Genomic DNA, 16,801 nt, shown 5'->3' on the forward strand with positions numbered 1-16,801 from the left:
CAGCAATGTAATTTGATTGCATCAGCTGGGATTTTATGGGAATTTTAATAGGCATTTTTCACTGTTTCCACACATTTTGATAACCAGACAGTTAATCGAGCCAATAACCGACAGATTTGGGTCATTTTTGCTCCGCTGTAATAGTAATCCAAAGTGCTGACGGGCTCATGGTTCCACTCATGTGAGGTTAACAAGAAGAGTGCAGGGGCAAATACATGTGATATAGAGGTTTGAAAGCGGGAAATCACACAACACACACACACACACACACACACACACACACACACACCACTATGGGTACCCCTCCTGTTCCTTCCCCCCTGACGCCGAGGCCACTGGCACCATTTCCTGTCCCTTGTCTCCCTCACTGAGAGCCGCTCCCTCTTTTTCTGGATAAACTTACCAATCCTGAGCAGCCTGGACTCAGCACCTCGGCTTCTGTGGCTCCCCTGTTTAACAGCTTACCTCACCTAGACAGGCCGGGCCAAATGGCAAACACACACACACACACACACACACACACACAGACACACACCCAGACAGAAACTCACACAAGACAAAGACGTTTGCTGGGCCACACAACAAACACAAACACGCTCAAAGCAGTCTGATCCTTCAAGTGACCTTCTGGCTCCAGTGTTTTACTGAATTTTTTAGCACTCCTTTTAAAGCTCTCTCTCTCTCTCTCTCTCTCTCTCTCTCTCTCTCTCTCTCTCTCTCTCTCTCTCTCTCTCTCTCTCTCTCTCTCTCTCTCTCTCTCTCTCTCTCTCTCTCTCTCTCTCTCTCTCTCTCTCTCTCTCTCTCTCTCCTCTCTCTCTCTCTCTCTCTCTCTCTCTCTCTCTCTCTCTCTCTCTCTCTCTCTCTCTCTCTCTCTCTCTCTCTCTCTCTCTCTCTCTCTCTCTCTCTCTCCTGAGTGTTTCAGCAGAGCAGACCGGCTGGCAGGCAGCAGGTTCACCTTGGGTGAAACCAATAGACTAAAGAACCACGACATGCTATAAATACCCAGCTTGTCAGTATCTCTAACATCAAGCAGCACCAGAACAGAGACACTGCGACAGCTAAAAAAACCCTGTGATCTGCTGAGATGAATTCAGCGTTCTCTCAGCGAGTGAACGGCATCTGTTTTGGCGAGAGAGCGAGAAGTATACACACTATGAAAGCACTTGAGATAGAAGACTGATCCTACACACAGACAGCCACAAGAGAACCAATCACTTCACTGCATGAGTACAAGACAGAGACAGATACAGAGAGACGGAGAAGCATAAGCAACGACGTTCTTGTGAGTAAATGGCCTCGAGCAGTGAGGAGTGGTACCATTCTCCCCCCCCCCCCCCCCCCCCCCCCCCGTGTTGGAGTGCCGTACAAAGCTGATGTTGTCTGTACAGCGGGCTAGTTGTCGTCCTCTTGACACCGCGCGCACACACTGCTTTGGACACAACTGACAGGCAGATGCCAAATAATACATCTTATCTTGCAGCTCAAATGCACTGTGGCAAAACAATGACTTTGTACTCTGATTGTCAGCGTCTTAAAATAAAGCGTACAGGTCAGGATGATAGATGTGTCGGTCACAAAAGGACAAGAGTCACCCTCAGACAGCCACTTATAATTAGGCAGTGGTTGGTTGAACTATGGAAGTGATGTATAATCAACTACACTCTAAAATAACTTTACAGTTTTCTTTTTTTAGAGATTTAAATTGGCGTAAAAACAAATAAAAATGTGTCAGACTGTCTCTGTCTGAGCAGGTCCTAAAAAATGATATTCTACACTTTCTATGTAATCTATTTGTTGCACATTTCTTTCATTAACAAAAAAAAAGCTTTGTTCAACACATATCACATATGTTTTTATTTACTGCAGTCACGCATAACATCACTTCATCACTTCACTGAGCTCAGTACATTGTACAGTAGTGTCTCATTTTTTTTTTTTTTGAGAAGAGTCACATAAAAACAGCTTTGAGATTGTAATTTTCTTCTGTGGCTGGTTTGACATTTTTCCACATGAAACGGCGTGTCAGGGCAGGACGTGCAGATGGGAGGACCTTGATTTGAGAGTTTGAAAGAGGGCGGGACAAAGACGGAAAGGGCTCTATTGCTGTGTTTAAAAAAAAAAGGAAAATCACTTGAGATTAAATATTTAGATGTACTCCTTTGTTTTGTTTTTTTCACAATTTGATTTATTCACTGAATTTAATCATTTACAACAGATTTATTTTTGATGCTACATGGTTTTTTAAAAATCTATACAGGCTACACACATTACATTGTGTAGCAGTCACACTGTGTGAAAAAAAATGAATGAAAAATGAATGAAAAGGTGCATCTATGTGTATTATCTTCCAGTGATTTATTGATCAACTGATGTTACTTGACATGTCAGCATCTTTAACTTTCAACACAGCAGCATAAAGTCTTAGTTAAAGACTTCAAAACAATTACATTACATGCAATTACATTTATACTAAATGCTATCTGAAAAACACAACAACAAGCCCTTTAAAGCATAACTTACTATATAATAATGTATTTAGTGTATTCAAGCTACTTTAATCCTATGTTAAATTAGTCAAAAAAGTCAAATGAGTCATAAAAAGGTTTGGTCGATGTTTGTATATGACTCTTTGCTATAAACAGACTTAGCGTGTGCTTGTTGCCCTGTTGGAGAGCCTTGAACGGATTAGCTGAGGGTAAAGATTTAGACTTAACACTATTACTGATGTGGTGTTTAAAGCATAAAGGTTTTTCTCTAAAGAATGGAACATACTTCTATGAAATAGTGACTCTTGGCCTTTATGACATAATGGCCTTAATAAATCAAAAATTGAGCGTAATTGCAACTTAATTGCTTGCTGCTTTATGAAAAAGAATCATCATGAGTTTGAGAAATATTTTCACACTGAAGGTGTCTGATTTAATTTAAATGACTTCCAATTCATGATTTATGAGCAAAAATCATTAGCTCATTCATTTAAACTGGAATAGAAGATAAGTGAAGAGCAAAAACACAGTCTGTGAGTTGAATTAAGTCTTCAGGGGACATGTTTTCTCGTTGACCTCGTAGAGCCAAAGCTCATCAATCACGACTTAGCTAATTCATTCTGGCACAGTAGTTCACAGTTTACTTTGAACCTCATGAATCCAAAGTGTAGCATGTTTTGAGCAGGAGCTAAATCGTCTCTTTCAGGTTGTGTGAGGAGGAACATTCGAGAGGAAGTGGGTCAGAAGAGGCACTTTCAAACAGAAAGCCCATAATGCCCACAGGGCAGCAAGACTCACTCATAGTCACTTTTGCAATAAACATTGCGTGTGTTTGCATGCCAATACGTCATGTACCATTTTGGCATGATAAAGAAAATATTCTGGACCATTTATGATCTCATTCACACCCTTGTGCACACACACACACACACACACACACACACACACACACACACACACACACACACACACACACACACACACACACACACACACACACACACACACACACACACACACACACACACACACACACACACACACACCAACATCTGCCTTGACAACAACGATGACTTGTTTGCAAGCAATGTCAACTTCTTTCTCCATTCCTGATTTAGACTGGCATCGGAAACTGGCAGCAACTGTGGGACATTGTATGCTAGCTCCCTGACGCAGCCGCGCCACCCCAGGGTCTGAGGGATTTGACACAGTCGTACAAGAACGAACACACACACACAAGCACACACACACACACACACACACACATACACACACACTCAAGCACACACACACACACACACACACAACTTGACATAAAACACCCTTTTTTTTGCTGGATCTCCACATTTTTTCCTCAGCTGTTGAGATCCTTGCTTTCAGTCACCAAGGCCACTCACTATTTCCGCCTCTCTCTTTTTCTGCTGCTCATTTCATTTTAGCTGCCTAGGGAAAAATAAAAAGAAACAGGTATTTCTTCTCTTCATTCTTCACATTGCCCACTACTGTATGTTTCATGTATGCAAGATAGTCAGCATGTGCAACAGATAACCATGTAACATACTGGCCTTTCATCATTTAAATGTATGTGAATCTGATTGCATGTTCTTCTACCTGTCAGATTTTTGTCAAAGCACACGACCGATGACTGGCTCTTGTTTATATGACAACAGTGATGCGTCCACAACTTGCGGTTCGACGTGAGATAACCGCAAACAAATATGCGCTTGAATTCTGCCTGCAAAAACATGAAGTGAAACAGAAACTTCACCGGAAACATTTGAAGTTTCAGTTGTGGTTCTCAGGCCTGCATGTTTTGGTCACGGCTTCTAATCAAGGATACACTTTATGTCCGTCTAACATCAGGTGTGTGCAATTAACACAATTAAGTAGCTGTAGGATGAACACACTGCAACACTGGGTGCATCCAGGAACACTGAGTAACAGTGTTTGTCCCAGTCCCAAAAGTGATTCTTCAGTTTGGAGTTGTATGCATTATGAATAAAGATTAAGAGAGTACTGACTACTTTAACATGCACATTAATATTCCAGTGTTACTCCGAATATAGAGTTATTCCGAATTTGATACGGGTCATGTGAGCAGCAGATTCCTTTTTGGATATTCAGACTTAAGCTTTATTCTGACGCACATCCTCTTGCATGTTTACGGTCAGCTCTGTGCATTGTAAACAAGGCTGGGATACAGATGCACGATGGGCCTGTGTGGGCAATATGTGGGAGCAGGAAGGCAGACGGAGGAGAGGAATGAGAGGAGGGTGGAATTGGAGAGATGTTCAGAGCGGGCTGGAAAAACAGAGAGCGAACAAACTGTCTCCATGATGGGGGACGGACAGGATCGGTTATGATCCTGACATGCGGCTGTGGATTGACGGTGACGACTTGGTGCGATACACCAAAAACACTCAGAGGTGTAGTAAACATCATGGGACAGACTTAATTTATATAAAATATATCAGTCGGCATAAACACTGATACCAATAGATCAGTGATAATCCAATATCGGCCAATAATATCAGTTGACCAATTTATGGTTGGGGTGTATTTTTAACTATTACATTCCCAGTGTAGTTTACTGTATGAGTGCAAGTGTTTGATTTTTAGAGATCAATGCAAAAAAATGTATGTATATATATTTCTTACATATAAAATCATCCGCTGACAATTTTTTGAATTTTTTTACTCCTTAACATCATCATCATCAGCCCAAAAACTCCAGTATTGTTCAGGCCATAGTAGGAATATTGTCTTTTTCTGAATAAGGGCAAAAACTAGAATATTATATGCATGCAAACGCAGTCACTGTAGTGTGTATAATAAGTGTGATTAGTGAACACAGCTGCATACTAAGATTTGGAGCAATTTAACCAAAAAAAAGAAAAAGAAAAAAGTTTTGTGAGTCTGCTTTGTTTGTTGTTAAGACCGGCGTGAGCTGATTCTGCTTACACCAGATTGCAGAGCGGAGTCCGTCCCAGACAAAAAGATTTATCCTGTGTGTATTTTGAGAGGATTTTGCGAGCCCGCTGCAGTCAAACTGACTGTGATAAAAAAAAAAAAAAAAGAAAAGAGTATCAAAGCATCGATAGCATCCCTGCAGCATGGCTAACTCATGTGTACCACCATTCACCAGACTGTCTTTTTTGAAACACATTACTCAGGCGTAGACACACACACACACACACACACACACACACACACACAAACAGAGACTCTAACTGCCTGCTGAGCCTAAATGCACAGATTTATTAGGCCCAGTGCACCACAGAGCGTGTGTTTTCAAAACAGCGTATTATGGCGCTCTGCACTGTGTAATTACACAATGATGGACTCAACTACCTTAATTATGGAGCCTCTATGTGCTACTGGCTCACCAGGGTGGATCTCTTCACACAGCTTAACAGTGGTGGTGCTGGTGGTGGTGGTGATGGTGCTGGTGGTGGTGGTGGGGTAGGCACAAGCTTACTGCAAACATTAATAAATCCAAGCCTTAACCCCCCAAAATGTGGGTCAACAAACAGGCTCAGCTACCCCGGTGATGCAAAGTAGGCAGGTTGGATTTAGGGCGCTAAGATTACGGTCTCGCAGTGTAACCAACACCAATGTTTGTATTGTGCAACTGGATTAAAGACCGAACATCTAGGTGGAACCTCTCTCGATGAGCAGAGTTTAGAGAGAGACTACGGGGGCTTCTGTCTGTAAACTTCTTTCTTTTTTTTTTTTTTTTCTTTTCTTGAAGTGATAAGGCAAGAGAGGCAGGCTGTGGCCCTGAAGAGCAGCCTCCTCGGGCTGGGTCCACCCAAGATCTCAGCGGAGCAAATGAGCACCTTCTGTAAAGCCACACGACACAAAAAGCACAGCGAGGAATGTCCCCTTGCATTTCACTCTGCCAGCGAAGCCTATTTCACATTAAAAGCTCCAAAACCGGCAACGGCTCGCAATAGCAGCCTTAAACAAAGAAGTACACAACCAAAAATACCCCCCCCAAAAAAACAATGCGAGTATGCATTTTTTAAACAAAGAAAGAAACTGTTGAATAAATACACAGTGTGCATATGATGAGACTGAATCATTATCATTTAAAAGCAGCATAGAGATTGTTTGTTCATTTACATTTCAATAACATTTCAGTGTCTTGTTTGTGCTGTTTTTAATTGTGGGAAGAAAAGAAAAAAAACAGAACTTAAAGAAAAAAAAGAAGTTGAATCTAATTTTATCATTCTTCTTTTCGTTATAATTATAAAAACACCCAAATAAAATGACTCTCAGCAGTCCTGTTTATAGCGATTAGACAAACAAACAAGTTTAACATTGATATTAAAGTCTAGCGTGGCGTGGCTGTGTGTGTGTCTCTTTACCTGTGTCCTCATCCAGGTCCCCCTGCAGAGAGGAGTCCTCAGTGTCCTCAGAGGAGGCCTGGCTCCTCCAGCTTATATTTCCCATCCAAGAGGCCTGAGATTGTACGGCTAACTGATACAGATGGGAACGCTTTGTTTTTTTTGTTGTGTTACTGACGGCTTGTTGGTCAGGCTGGCATTTTCACAGCTATCAACTCCCTCAATGGCACTGCTGAGAGTTAGTCACAAACATTACTGGTCCCTCATGATCATCCTCTCTTGACTCAGCCACGTTACGCGGCACCTCAGAGGGAAAAAGATCCATAAAAATAGCGCTACACTCAAGAGAGGTCAAGAGGAATTTAAAAGTTGTCCCTCCTCCCCTTCTTTTTTTTTTGTTTTTGTTTTTTTTATTAAATAAGTCTTCATTTAAATGCAACTAGAAACACATATAATCCTGGGCAGAAGGTCAGAGTGAGTGAAGAGCAGTTTTTAAGCTGTCATTGCGGTCCTGGATAGAGTCCAACCCACAGTTATCTGGAGTTGGGATGTGCTCAACGCTTGCCAGTAAGCGAGGCCACCTGTTCTACTACGGCGTGCATCAGTGAAATCAGGTGAAACATCTTCTTAAAAGACGAATATGAATACTACCTGTACATGGAAGTCAAACTGAATTGCATCCCAGGTCCCCCGAAAGAAACTTTAAAAGTGCCGTCTATAGCTTCTCGGATGGAGGATGTTGTTGGCGGGATGGCTTTCAAAATATTCATGTTACATTCAAGACCTAATTACTACCATTACAGACCCAGCCCCAGCCCTCCCATTGCTCATCGATAGCCTCGGCCTAGCCAGTTGTTAGCCAACATGTGATCCATCCATTTCTCTCCCTGTTTCTCTCCCTCTTCCATCAATGCTTCTACCTTTCTCCACCCTCTTCCCTTTCTCTCCCTAAGCTCCGTTCCCTCCCTTTTTTTTTGCTTTTTTGCTTTATTTTTGCTCTCCCATATACACTGACACACATATACGCACACACACACACGTACACACACACACCCACACAAAAAACTAATTACAACAGAGCTAAACCTATATGGGAAAAGGCAAGCCTCTCATTCTGTGGGAGAGGGAGGGTGAAACGCTTGCCGCCATCAAACCTCAAAATTGCAGCTTGTCAAACCAACCAACCTGTAGCTTTTGCCCCCGCGCAAAACAGTGGGATCGCTCATCGGCAACACGCGCAAAACCTAATCGTCCGGGGAACCCTTTTGTAAACACGACTACTTAAGCTCTTTGCTCGGGAGTTTTGGTGACTAAAGGCATGTGGGGGGCTCGCTATTTCTGTACATCAGACAAGAAGTTATTTTCAGTCTGAAGCAAAGCAATGCAGTAACCGCTCGGCAAACACTACCAGGGCCTGTCGAAATGACTTACACTTCAGTGTTAAGTCAAGGAATGCCTGAGAGTAAGCTCTTTGCATGACGGCTAAACCGTTTCAAAGGCAAACACACACAGAGACACACACACACACACACACACACTATGTATAGGGTTGAGGTGGAGGTGGAGGGGGGGTGGGGATGCTAAAATAAGGAACTGATGGATCAGTTCCGCCGTGACTGGCTACTACCATTGACTGTCCACTAAGAGAGAAGTGTACGGGCTAATTATAAATCACTGTGCAACTCCCACAACTTTGTTACTAACACTGACGTGCCAAAACTGTTGTGTCACGATTCCCGGTCTCTGTTAGGACGTACAAATTATGTAACTGCAAAAAAAATAAACAAAAAAAACCCAAATATTTATTAAAAATTGAGGCTTTTTAAAATTTTACTGAAAGTTTGTGTGTTACTGTAAAGCAGCAACTCAACCATACTCACATGACTTATTTCTTTGATTGAAATGTAATCATTAACAGCATCACAAGCATCCTACTCAAAGGAAAAAGTGCATGTAACATCCATGTATTGGCACTAACTGGAAAAGCATGAGCTGATTTTATATATATATATATATTAATTTCATAGCACATATTTTGGTAACAAGAAGCAGAAATTGTTGTATCCAAGCCAATCATTTTAAGATTGTGTTTGTGTGTAAACTTTATACAAAGGATACGTCTATCATTAAAACAAATAAACATCATGCACCTCTATTTTTTTTGGGACATTTCTCTTGCTGAAAAGTGGTGCATAGTTTATTCTTCGTATTGAATTTGAAGATGCCTTTTTATGATAAAAACCTGTTTTTACAGTGTACCCTTGAATGCATCACTGACATTTGTGATTTCAACAGTGATATCGCTCCAGCGCTGTTCATTAAAAGCAGTAACAACTAATCAATAGAAGTAGAAAACATTCAAAAGAGCAGTTTCATTCATTTCAATAAAAAAAAAATCAGTATAGCATACACTGCAACACTAGAGGAATACACAGCAGCACCGTGGAGTGGCTGAATTAATTACACCAAACTGTGCCGTGTCAAACATAACAACCTAAGACTATTTTAATTTCATGTACAATAGAGACAACCCCAAACTGTTTTTTATAGTTTCATTATTAGCTGAGCTGAACCACATGGGTGTTTGTTTTAGTTTCTACTACGTGACTCTCCCATAAGTGATAGTATATCTCACATGCTCAATAGTACAGTCTAAATTTAACACCCTTCAAATTCAATGAAGTTAATCTAATAAATTAAATTTAGCTCAGCTTTTTTTTTATCAAGGGTTTAGATGCACATCTTAAAATCTCCTCAGGTTCTAGCAGCGCCATCCTTTTCATTTTACAATCCAATTATCTTGACAGCTTTCTTTTCTGAGTGCATTTGAACAAGTCGCTCACAGTACACCAAGTGTGAACTAACAAATAAAAACTCCCATATTTTCAGCCTTCCCCACCCAGTTCCTCTTTCCTCTTGAGGAAAAGCATTGGGATGTGAGTTTGGCTGTCTATATGCGTGTGTGTGTGTGTGTGTGTGTTGTCATTAGCTTTTTGGGCAACAGCAGCACACACAGACACTGAATCTGTTTATGGATTACAGTTCGGGCTGCCTGAGTGATGAAGTCATGTGGGTGTGTGTGCGCACGTACAGAGGAACAGGGGGTTCGGTGTCGAAACAGATGCAGGAACCACCCACCTGATTCCCTCAGATGTGACATCCTCGCTAAACTCACCACAACACAGCATAGCACAGCACAGCACAACACAACACAACAACACAACACAACAACACAACACAACACACCACGGTGCAGAAGCAACTCTAAAACAGGTAACAACGAAGCAGTGTTTCCCCCCACCAACAGAGGACAAGCCAATGACAGAGGGACGGCGTATCCACGGTGATTAAGGAGTATGTTGATGGAGCTGGAAGAAACACGGGCTATAAGTCTCCTGGTGTCCATTTGTGCATTGATAGGCCTACTTTCTGTGTGTGCTATGGTAACCATTTGCATGGTACAGCTTGGCAGCATCATATTTTAACCCTTACCCACCCTCAATTTGAGTCAATATAGCACCAGTACAATACTGGGTTAATATTAGCCAGAAAGCCATTCAAGAAAATGGGTTGTTTTGACCCAATTTTAGTCTTATTTTTTATTTTACTTTTGAGTTATTTACCCTATCTAAACCTTTTTAAACTTAGATGTCACAGTTTGTCATTAATTGTTATAACCAGTAAATAACCAGTGTATCTTTTGTATGTCATAGGCACATCTGAATACAATAAACAATACATTTGACAGTTTTTGGGTAAAGCTTGGTCAAAATTACAGAATTCTACTAGGTAAAGTTAACCTAATGTTTCATAATAAATATCATATGTCATAATAACTCAAAATGAGTATGATTTTTATCCAGTGATTTTTAGTGTGTACGTGTAAGACACTCAACTTTGAGGTATGAACTTTATTTCACTTTCTCCGAATCTTTTCTCCTCCTTTAAAAAAAAAAGTTGTTCCTCGAGGCAACAGTGAAATAATCTCCTTCTGTCAAGCTTTAAAAAAGAAGACAGCCTTTTTAAAAAAATCCATTTCCACCTGTCTTTACACATATTCTCTCTCTCTTTTTCTCTCTCTTTGAGGAAAAAGCTTAAGAGGATGACACTGAAAAACTGTCTGCAAGCAGGCATAGCTTCAGCGTTACCATGAATCCCAAAGCCTTGCCCCCCTTTGCTTTCCATTTCATTGGCGTCTGACATACTGTGTGTCCTCTGGGGGACGTATTTGGGATCGATGGGTACATGGGGAAGAGGACAGAGAGGCCAACAAGTGAATGACCCAGTAAACACAACTAGGATGCCCGGAGAGGCAGGTCCACATAGGAGAATTGATGCGAGGGAAAGGTGATGGATTGGTGACTTTTTTTATCCTGATATACTGGCCTGATATACAAAGAATAGACCAAAAAAAAAAAATACACTGTCTCCTAGTTTTCATTTAGCCGTGACCATATGTAGTCATCTGTCTGCTAGAGACGAAAGGAATCGGAAACTTTTACGCCTATGAAAAATGACTGAGCTAGTGGTGGATGACACTCCCTCCCCGCCTGTTACTGGGAGCTGTGATGTGTGTGTTGGGGTGTGTGTGAGTGAGTGTGTGCGTGTGTCCATTTTCTGCAGGCAGCAATGGACAGGACTGTGTGTGTGTGTGTGTCTGTGAGTGTGTGTTTGGTGTGTCCATTTACTGCAGGCAGCAATGGACAGGACTGTCTGTGTGTGTGTGTGTGTGTGTGTGTGAGTGTGTCTGTGTCTGTGTGTAGCAAAGCAGAGAGACAGCTGCTGGAGTGGGATGCAAGTGTAGCTGGCGGGTATAAAGTTTCCTACCAAAAAGCATACCCCTGCAGACCACCCTGTTTCCCCCCCTCTCTCTCTCTCTCCACTCTCTCTCTCTTCTCCTTAATACTCCTTTGCAATGCTCAATTTATCTTGTGTTTTTTAGCTGCTCCTTTAAAATACACACATGGGTCAAAGCAACCAAAATATGCCACGTGCACAATGCTGAAAATCAATACAACACACACACATAGACACATACACACACACATAGACACGGGTCTTGGGCGTAAACGCATTACAACTCCAGGACACTGGATAGCACAAACGCAGCTAGTGCTAGTCAGTGAAAAGCTAACCATTAGCTGCTGCTAGCCTCCATTACTAAACACATATAAAAAAAGGCTCTCTTACATCCAACTATGCAGCAGAAAAACAACTTAAACCAACATATGCCCTTTTATTTATTCACCATACTGTGTTTCTTCTACGGTTATAAAAAAACAATAGTATTATTTCTTTAATGTTAGCCAGCCTCCCAAACAATCAAAGCACGGTATATTTACAACCATTGAGCTGAATGGTTGGAAAAGCCGGTTTTTTGCACATTTATTAAATAGTGTGTATGTGTATTTTTTAAAAGCTAGGCTAGCACCCGACATCTTTTATTATACCCTGCTAAATGTGTTGGGAGTAGTTAACCACGTTAGTCGTTCACAGGTCGGTTCACTTGGTCATCTTTTATTTTGGTTTTAACACCACATAGAGGAGGGGAGAAAAAAAAGCCTTTTGCTCCACATAGTCACATTAGCTCATATATATATATAGCTAATGTTAGCTTTATTTTAACTACGGAGGAAAAAAGAGCAATGCATAAGGCCCAATTAAAAACCTTCTCTCCATATACACTGGATATAATCGCCCCAATGTTATAATGAAGCCCCCTCCTCCTTGTTTATTGGTGAATGAACCCCGCATTTCATCCACAGGAGCCCCTCCAGTGTGCGTGAGGAATACCGTTATTCACAATATCCCCCCCAAAACAAAAAAAGGTGGAGCAGTGTGGCGGTGTCTAGCCGGGCAGGACTTACCTTGCTTGCTCTCTATTTTTCCCGACATTTTCGTAGCCAGCAGCAGCAGCAGCAGCTGTGATCCCACTCGCAGTTCAACAAAACGATCAGCTACCAGACGAGCCTCTCCCGATTATTCCCTCATTTTCGATACACCACAGTTGTGTCCATGAGATGATTCCGCCTGGGTGTGTGTATGATATATTTATAGGCCACACACATTGGTACGGTCACAAAAAACTGTCTCAGTCCGTCTCCGGGTGATTTTCACTGGATCCACACACACACAGCCACACACACACACGATAATGTGTTGAACCTACTAGACTCTCAGAGGCAGAGAGAGAAAGCCCTCATCCAAGTGTAACAGCGACTCCTTGCGTGAGGAATTAGACATTTCCATCTGTCAACAAGAGGATGGGCGTGTTTCAATTCAAAGAGTTGCAATAAGCCAAGAGTGTTTGTCCCTCTTTTTCTTTTCCTTCCAGGAGCTAGATGTCTGTTTATAGGCTGCATGCATGCTATGAATGTGCAGGGTTGGGAAGGTTATTTTGGAAATGTAATAGGTTACAGATTACTAGTAACCCTATTTAAAATGTAATAAGTAATGTAACACACTCAATTACTTAATCAAAGTAATGTAACTTATTACATTTGATCACTTTTCTAATTTTCTAACCAATGTTTTCAGCTGTTAGGGTAAAGTGTACCCATTAAGCCCACCAAAATCTAAGTTCAGGTGTTTTTCATGGATACTGATGTAATTTATAAGGAGATAATTGCTTATAAAGCAAGATTTATGTCTCATTTGAAAATGTATTCATTAGTTCATGTTGGTTTTGGAATAAAAATAAAGTTATTTTATGAAAAAAGTGGGCTTAATTGGAATTGTGACACCATTTAAGCCCACGTCATGATTTATTTACAAAATATAACAAAATATAGTTTGAAAATAATTAAAAACAGCAGGATATGTATTCAGTAACATGTTTAATGTTAGAAAATGAGGGAAAAACACCCCTCCTGAGCAAAATCTTCAGATGTCTGGTCTTTGTAATCATCAACATTTTCATAAATAACTGTAATTTAATTACACATTTCTTCTCATCAACTGTAATGTATTACAGTTACATTTATTTTGTAATTAAATTATGTAGAACCTTTACATGTGTGTTTGTGTGGACACCTTGTCAAGAGTCATTTATTTATTTAATCATTTCTTTAAGCAGGTAGTCTCATTGAGATATGAATCTCTTTTTTCAAAAGAGACCTGTGTACAAGAAATTCACACTTACAACAACACGCAATTCACACAACAGACAATAAATAAGTTAAATATATATTACACATCAAGAGAAATGTGTGCAAACATGATTGACAACATGCAAATACAACCTTTTTAAATGTTCTAATGAAATAAGACAATACCGTTTTAAAATCTTCTGAAGCTTGTTCTATTTGTGTACAGCATTATATTTGAAACCATGTTTACCAAGTTCTGTGTGTACAAGTGGTACAAATAAAGTAAAAATACCCTGAGATCTGACATTATAGGTGTTGTGTTTGAACATAATTAATGAGAAGAGGTAACTGGACAGTTTTTTTTTATAAGGCTTTGTACATAAACAGCATTCAATGCCGCTAAAGTAATACAATGGCTGCACATGTGGTCATAAATTAAATATTCCCTCTTTTGCATGCATACAATCTGAATGTTTTTTATAAATACTGAGACAAATGCATAATTTATACATGCATTGACGTAAAGAAGGCAACAATAAAACAAGCAAAATGAAGTATTTTAAAGGATTTCAGCAGTGTTTCCAGGTATCTACTTATAAAAGCTGCAGTCCATATCATCACACAGTCACTTAAGTCTTCATTATTGATCGCAGCAACATGAGGCTAATGGAATGACGGAGCCTGTTGACTTGAAATAACTGACTCTAATCAAATTAAATGTCCTGCTTATTAGATCCATGAATACATAGATTAAAGGGGCGCTCAAGAATATTTGTTTGAAATGGTGCATGTAGCGGTGAAGAAGCTGTACAGTATGAAGAGTAGAGGAGACTAAAAAGCCTCACCAACTGTGGACAGGTTAGTGTGTCTCTGCTTTTTTCATTTCCTCATGTAACACAGTGCATCTCATTTTATGGGACATCATAAACTCTGCTGTATTGTTTCAGTATACCGTTGTTTCCTTTTACAGCATTAGTCACTCATATTATGTGTGATTCATTAGTGTGTTGTCTGTGTTTCTGTTAGTTGAGACTGAACTGACCTTGTAATTTTTACTTAAGGTCTTTTTTTAAAGTTGATGTCATGCTCTAAACAAGACTACTTGACTCATAAACTCACTCAGACAAGCTGCTATGTGTCAGAAGATAACATCAATTTGTTTTCCTGTCTTACTTGTCTCATCAAACCTTTAAATACTCAATGACTGTGCCGGATTTAGTCATCTTCATATTGAGAGGATGTACAATATGAGCTTGTTAACATACACGTTGTTCCCCTCAAGATATTCTTGGTGTCCATATTCCGTCTTTTTTCTTTTAAATAAACCCTTTCTGTATTTACAAAGCTCATATTCATCTGATAGGTTTGGTCAAGGTAATTCCCCATTCAGTACTTTCATTGATAAGACAGCATGAGACTTTAAGCCATGTCCTTAACATGATACTTTTACTTTCCTTTTCTATCTTTCAGTATAGGCAGTGTTTTCCCCAAGATATTGTTAAGTTGAGGTGGTAAGCCAGCCACATCTTGGGCTACATTTCATCTCATGATCAATGTAGTTAGTAGATTAATGCCTGAATATAAACTCATTAAATATGTACAATTAACTTATTTGAGAAATGGGACCTCTGCTCTTTTCCCATAAAGGTTAATGTTTGATTTCATGTAATGTGTAAAGTGTAATGTTTATGTTAGCCGAGGTAGTCATTGTTTCAGGTGAGGTCGTCCACCTCTGCTGTAAAAACACTGCAGGACATCCTTATGTGTATATTATGCATCATCACTGGACATAAGACGTCAGCTCCAACTGCTTTATGTAAAAGCAGAGCGCTGTGTAGGTTCTTGTCATTTAACTAAACTGAGTTTAAACAATTCACTAAAAAAGGATTACAATAAATCATTTCATTTGAGTTTGAGTTTAAAGCTCAAACATCATACAAATGAATTGAACATATTGACCTTCTGATGAAAAATATTTCATTTGGAAATATAATGGTTTATCATTAAGTTTTTGGTTGACATCAGCAAGCAGTTGCTAAGTATTTCAAGCCATGTGCAACTTAAATAATAGAACAGAGCCCCCTGTTGGACAAATTAAAAGCTTGATTCAATACATAGGCAGTTCCTTTTCTGTTATTCACCTATCCACAATAACATTCCCCATACCACCACTTCCTCTCATGACCGAAAAATTAAAGGAATGAAGCAGAAGAGAGCAGGGGGAGGCTGACTTCTGATTTAACCCTGATTTCAATAAACTGCTGACTATGGCTTTTGCCTACTTAGTGTTTCACATTATCCTGACCATTAAGGAGCAACCATCTAAATTATACCTCTGGTATATTAAGAAGAAGCAAGCATGCCCTGTCATCTTTTCATGAATAATTAATCTGACTGACAGATTGATCTACATTATCTGAGTGATCTGGGTCAGCTTGTATTCTTGCAATGCACTCATGAAAGCCAAAGCATGTATTAAAACACAGAGATAAGATGTTCATTACATATTGTCGCAAGCTTTTCATGCATTGTGCAGCTCATCTCATCATCACCTTTATTTAATCAGTTATCAAACTGAGGCCTTGAGAGTCAAGGGTTCATATTTACTCAGGCTGTCATCACGCCTGCTCCCTTGTGCTCTTGCTTGCACAGCAGAAACCACACCCATATAACAAGTGCAAAGAAGTACTTGCTGTATGTGTGCATGTGTGTGTGTGCATGCGCTGGAGATAGTGTATGGGTGTGTGTTGTAGACGGGAGGGAGTGGAAGGAGTGGAATACTTTCCCTGAGGCTGTGATAAAGTCACAAAGGGAAGACAATGAACCCCTAAGCATTGGCAGGCTTGTCAGGACAGGATAGGCCTCACAGCAGAGTCGG

General features: G+C 40.2%; 1 protein-coding gene across 4 annotated transcripts in view; it reads right to left on the reverse strand.

Annotated features, from left to right (window-relative positions):
• Positions 1-12,956, reverse strand: part of rapgef1b (Rap guanine nucleotide exchange factor (GEF) 1b) — a 46,642-nt gene extending 33,686 nt beyond the window's left edge. For all 4 annotated transcript variants that reach the window (XM_053340382.1, XM_053340381.1, XM_053340380.1 and 1 more), the window contains exon 1: positions 12,703-12,956. In XM_053340382.1, coding sequence (XP_053196357.1) covers positions 12,703-12,730 — 28 coding nt within the window. In that variant the 5' untranslated portion in view covers positions 12,731-12,956. The remainder of the gene's footprint in view (positions 1-12,702) is intronic.
• Positions 12,957-16,801: the final 3,845 nt, after the last annotated feature.

Source organism: Scomber japonicus, chromosome 19 (genome assembly GCF_027409825.1).
Source record: "Scomber japonicus isolate fScoJap1 chromosome 19, fScoJap1.pri, whole genome shotgun sequence".
NCBI lineage: Eukaryota > Metazoa > Chordata > Actinopteri > Scombriformes > Scombridae > Scomber > Scomber japonicus.